This window comes from Panthera tigris, chromosome D1, assembly GCF_018350195.1.
Source record: "Panthera tigris isolate Pti1 chromosome D1, P.tigris_Pti1_mat1.1, whole genome shotgun sequence".
Lineage (NCBI taxonomy): Eukaryota > Metazoa > Chordata > Mammalia > Carnivora > Felidae > Panthera > Panthera tigris.
The window spans coordinates 61,758,557-61,763,514 of NC_056669.1; the positions used below are offsets into that span (position 1 = coordinate 61,758,557).

At 36.9% G+C, this 4,958-nt stretch overlaps 1 protein-coding gene across 1 annotated transcript; it reads left to right on the top strand.

Moving 5' to 3' along the window:
* The first annotated feature begins 3,684 nt into the window (after window positions 1–3,684).
* Window positions 3,685–4,668, top strand: LOC122231486 (olfactory receptor 56B1-like). The gene has a single exon (XM_042959611.1). It carries the CDS (start codon window positions 3,685–3,687, stop codon window positions 4,666–4,668), a length of 984 nt encoding a protein of 327 aa, XP_042815545.1.
* Window positions 4,669–4,958: the final 290 nt, after the last annotated feature.

Consider the following 4,958-nt stretch of genomic DNA (forward strand, 5'->3'; position numbering starts at 1 on the left):
GTGTAAATTTGAGAAGCCCTCATTTTAAAACTTTCCCTTTGTATTAATAAACTGAGAAAGTGAATTTAATTGTTTTTATGGTGTGGGTTGTAAAGAAACCTTATCAAACCTGGAAATGAAATAATCTGATACAATTAACTTTAATTACACACTGTCAAGATTTCTATTTTCCCTAAGTGATATTGACCAACATGTTTTGCTTTGAATTCTCTTTTCCTGACATTAATTTATTCTCCCCAATTCTTTGGTATCTTGTTTACCTAAAAAGAATACAGATTTTAAACTTTTGTGTATAGCTTTCATTCTGATACACTTTTTTGGTAATGCATATATAAGTTTTAAAGTTAATTAGAGTTATAATTAAATTAATGGGTAGTTCAAATAATTTATATTTACTGACAAACCAATATGTCTCTTCCACTTTTGTCATCTTTTTTTTTCTTTGCACATTCTTTGTATTTCCTTTATTTCCATAGTTATCATGGGAATGCTTTGTTTGTCTTTCCTAATAGTCTTCAGTAAGTTGTTCTTTATTGCTTTTCCTATAGTAGTTACTTTTATGCCTTCCAAGTAATAATACTTAGATTATAGTTACTAATTATAAAATTCAAGTGTAAATGTTATTTGTGTATTTATTTGTGCAGTCATTTATCCATCTATTATTCATTTTTTAAATGTGTATTAGTTTCTAAGAGAGAGAGAAAGAGAGAGAGTGCACAAGTGGGGGATGAGTAGAGAGAGAGAATCCCGAGCAAGCTCTGCACTGTCAACACAGATCCCAACACAGGGCTTGATCTCATGAATCATGAGATCATAACCTGAGTCGAAATCAAGAGTAGGATGCTTAACCAACTGAGCCACCCAGGCATCCCAGTAATATCTTAATCATTTTTAATGTTTATTTATTTATTTTGAGGATGGAGAGAGAGAAAGAGGGAGAGAGAGAGAGAGAGAAAGAATGATGGGGTAGGGACAAAGAAAAGGGACAGAGAGAATCTCAAGCAGGCTCCAGGTAGGAAACCTTTCCCAGTGAAAAACTGCCATTGCCAGGACTTCAGACTATGAGTCTCTGCCCCTGACCACAGTTAAGTACTAAAACCTTGGCATGCTCACACTGGCAAAACCCCAGAGCATCCAATGGAGCATCCCTTTAAAAAAAAAAAAAAAACCAACAACTTATTTTTAAACTTATTTATTTATTATGAGAGAGACAGAGACATCTTGATGGGGGGCGGGGTGGGGCGGGGGCAGAGAGAGAGGAAGTGAGAGAATCTCAAGCAGGATATATGCTGCCAGCACAGAACCCGATGGGGGGGTTTGAACTCATGAAACCATGAGATCATGACCTGAGCTGAAACCAAGAGTCAGATGCTTAACCGACTGAGCCATCCTGGTACCCCTTTTTTTAAAAAATGTTTTTAAGTTTATTCCAATGGCTCATCCTTAATCTTTTCTTATGTTGTTTTGGCAATATTTTGTACAAGGGATTTACTCTTTTCTCTGTCCTAGGAGGAAATAAAGGCTTGGAGAAGCTTTTTCAAAGGGATTAGGGCTAGAATTAGAGAAGATAGGGTTTGTGTGGTGATTTAGAAGTGACCTCATTTTTAAAACAGCTGCTAGATTGTCTTCAGGATGAATATATTAACTGTCTTACGTAGCAGGGTCACACTCCATGTCTTGCCAACCTTTAAGTGCTAAAAAAAATGGAAAACACTTATTTCTTTTCTGTGAACTCAAATCTGCTCCTTCTCTTAACGGTATCACACTAATATCAACGAAGAGAAAACATCAAAGATACAAGGCTGTGTCTTTGATATGATGATATATAATAATAAGTGAGTATTTGACAAAAATACCAGACCCCATACAGTCAAGTGGGTCACACACGTCCAAGTTCTCGAGATGGAGCTGTGAAGTTGAACTCCTCAGGAGTTCTGACCTAAAAGTCCAGAGTCAAACTAGTTTCACCTCCAAGCCTCTTTGTGTCTGTTTGGTTAAAATCTGCTGCGAATACGTACAGATAATTTTCGTGTTCACCAAATTACATTACCGTTAAAGAAGGATGATTTCCCCATAATTAGGCGGTACATGTTTATCTAAACAGGAGGCAAGACATTTCTGAAAAAAAAAATGCATCTAGTTGTTAACATGAACCTTCTTTGGTTGGTGATAATATGAGAGAATTTTAATATTTCTTCAGATTTGTTTTTCTATATTTAAAAGTAATTATATCAAAAATAAATCCATAACTGCCTTATGTGCTAGAAGGAATTTAAACTATTTGAAAGAAAGGGTGAGGGCATGGATCATTCTAAGCAAGAGAATACCAGTTTTAGGAATTTCAGATGGCTGAGCAAAGGAAGGAAGCATGAGGCACGAGTGAGCAGGTAAGACTCAGAAGCAGCAACACTCAGGAGACGGGCTGCATGATGAAGTAAGAGGAAGAAACCACAGGAGAAGGGAGCAATTGCTGGCCAAAAGAAAAGGCTGGTTTGTTATTTTCAGGCTTGGCTGGTTGGGATCCTGAATAGAATAAAAAGTACATGAAAAACACCAGCGGGAAGAAAGATGAGTCTAGTTTCGACCATGATGAATCTGAATATACAATGACAGTTTCTTCAATATATGGGCAAGTAATTCTTGTTTGTTAATAAAATCAAAATTATCATACTACCTGTGTCTAATTCCTGTATTTATATGCCTTTGTAGATTCTCTAGGACTAAACTAGAAACAAATTTCTAAGATTTGTCTCTATTAAGTCACTCCTTAAATCAACAAATTCAGTCATGATCACTTAATTTTTCAAGCTAGTCTTTTGTGATCTTCTTAGAAGTCGATATAAAGTCGAATATTAAAAAAAGTTATTTCTGTTCTAATTTGCATCATACTTATGTTTGAAAATCCTTAAAGTCTGTGATATAAAATTTGTGGAGGCTATATAAAACCTTAATGGACATCTATAACAACTAGGAATGGTGAAACTACAAAATTTCATCTTCGATAATTCTGCATTTAAAAAGTCTCCTTGTAGTCAGTTAATAAAAATCTGAAGCAGTATTGAGACAATATGAAGAAAACACACATCCACTTGATTCCACAAAATTTCTGAAGAGATGAAGACAGTTCAAAAGAAAAAAAACTAGAATCTTATTTATGTGATGGTCCCATTTTCTTTTCTTTTTCTTTTCTTTTCTCTTTCCTTTCCTTTTCCTTTCCTTTCCTTCCTTTTCTTTTCTTTTTTCTTTTCTTCTCTTTTCTTTTAATTTTATTTAAATCCAGATTAGTTAACATAGTGTAATTATGGTTTCATGAGTAGAATTTAGTTATTCATTACTTACATATAACCTCCAGTGCTCATCCCAACAAGTGCCCTCCTTAATGCTGTGATGGTCCCGAATTGAAATAAATAAGGATAAGGCAAATAGAGATTTGAGATGCATGCTGAATTCTCCCTCAATAGTCAACCGTGATAATTGCTCCTTATAAGTTTTGATTCTACTATAAAACCCCCAGAACTTCATAGTACTTTATCTTAAATTATAGTAAGGGATGTACAACAGAGTTCATTTGGTTACAGCACCAACTATGCTACGTGGAGATAGGTTAAAAATAATGTTTGATGATAATATGGCTCCAAGAAAGCAACGTTGAAACCCATCTTTTTTTTTTCCTCTTAGGAAACAATGTCTGCATCTCTGAAAGGCTCTAATAGCTCCAAGTTTCAGGTGTCTGAGTTCATCCTGATGGGACTCCCAGGCATTCACAGCTGGCAACACTGGCTCTCCTTACCATTGGCACTACTCTACCTCTCAGCAATTGGTGCTAATATCCTCATCCTCGTCACCATCTGCCAGGACCCTGCTCTTCAGCAGCCTATGTACTCTTTCCTAGGCATCCTCTCTGTGGTGGACATGGGCCTGGCCACCACCATCATGCCCAAGATCCTGGCCATCTTCTGGTTTGATGCCAAGGTCATCAGCCTTCCTGAGTGTTTTGCTCAGATCTATGCCATTCACTGCTTTGTGAGCATGGAGTCTGGTATCTTCCTCTGCATGGCTTTTGATAGATACATAGCTATTTGTCACCCTCTTCGCTACCCATCAATTGTCACCAAGGCCTTAATCTTAAGAGCTACTGTGCTCATGGTACTAAGAAACAGTTTGTTTTCCCTTCCAGTGCCAGTGCTAGCAGCCCAGCGTAATTATTGTTCCAGGAATGAGATTGAGCACTGCCTGTGCTCTAACCTTGGGGTCACCAGCCTGGCTTGTGATGACAGGAGGCCAAACAGCATCTGCCAATTGGTTCTGGCATGGCTTGTAATGGGGAGTGACCTAGGTCTTATAATATTGTCATACACTTTGATTCTGCGCTCTGTACTTAAACTGAATTCTGCTGAAGCTGCCTCCAAAGCTCTGAGCACTTGTAGCTCCCATCTGATCCTTATCCTATTCTTCTACACTGTTGTTGTAGTGATTTCAGTAACTCATCTGGCAGAAACTAAGGTCCCTTTGGTTCCAGTTCTACTCAATGTGCTGCACAACATCATCCCCCCTTCCCTCAACCCTATGGTTTATGCACTTAGGACTAAAGAACTTAAGGCAGGCTTCCAAAAGGTGTTTTGTTTGAGCTTAGAAAAGAAAACAAGGCACCAGAGACCTTCTCCATGATGTACATGAACTTCAGCTAATTTCAAATATGATGGGAAAAGTCAATGCCTTTGAGATGTCTTTTTCACATTGTAAAACCATCTGAAAACAACAACAAGAACAAAAAAATATTCACAGTAGCTCCAAAATATTGATAAGAGCTGGATAAATTTGAGAATAGGAAAGACTTTCTACCAAAACAATCAAATGGAATAAAAACTAGAATATAATATTTATATCTCTCTCCTAAATTAAAATGTAATATAATAACAAAAGCACACTCACACACAACCAAAGAAATAAGTGATCTA

What these genes read in the sequence shown, in the direction of transcription:
- LOC122231486 (XM_042959611.1), top strand. Translation starts at nt 3,685, where the DNA reads ATGTCTGCATCTCTGAAAGGCTCTAATAGCTCCAAGTTTCAGGTGTCT.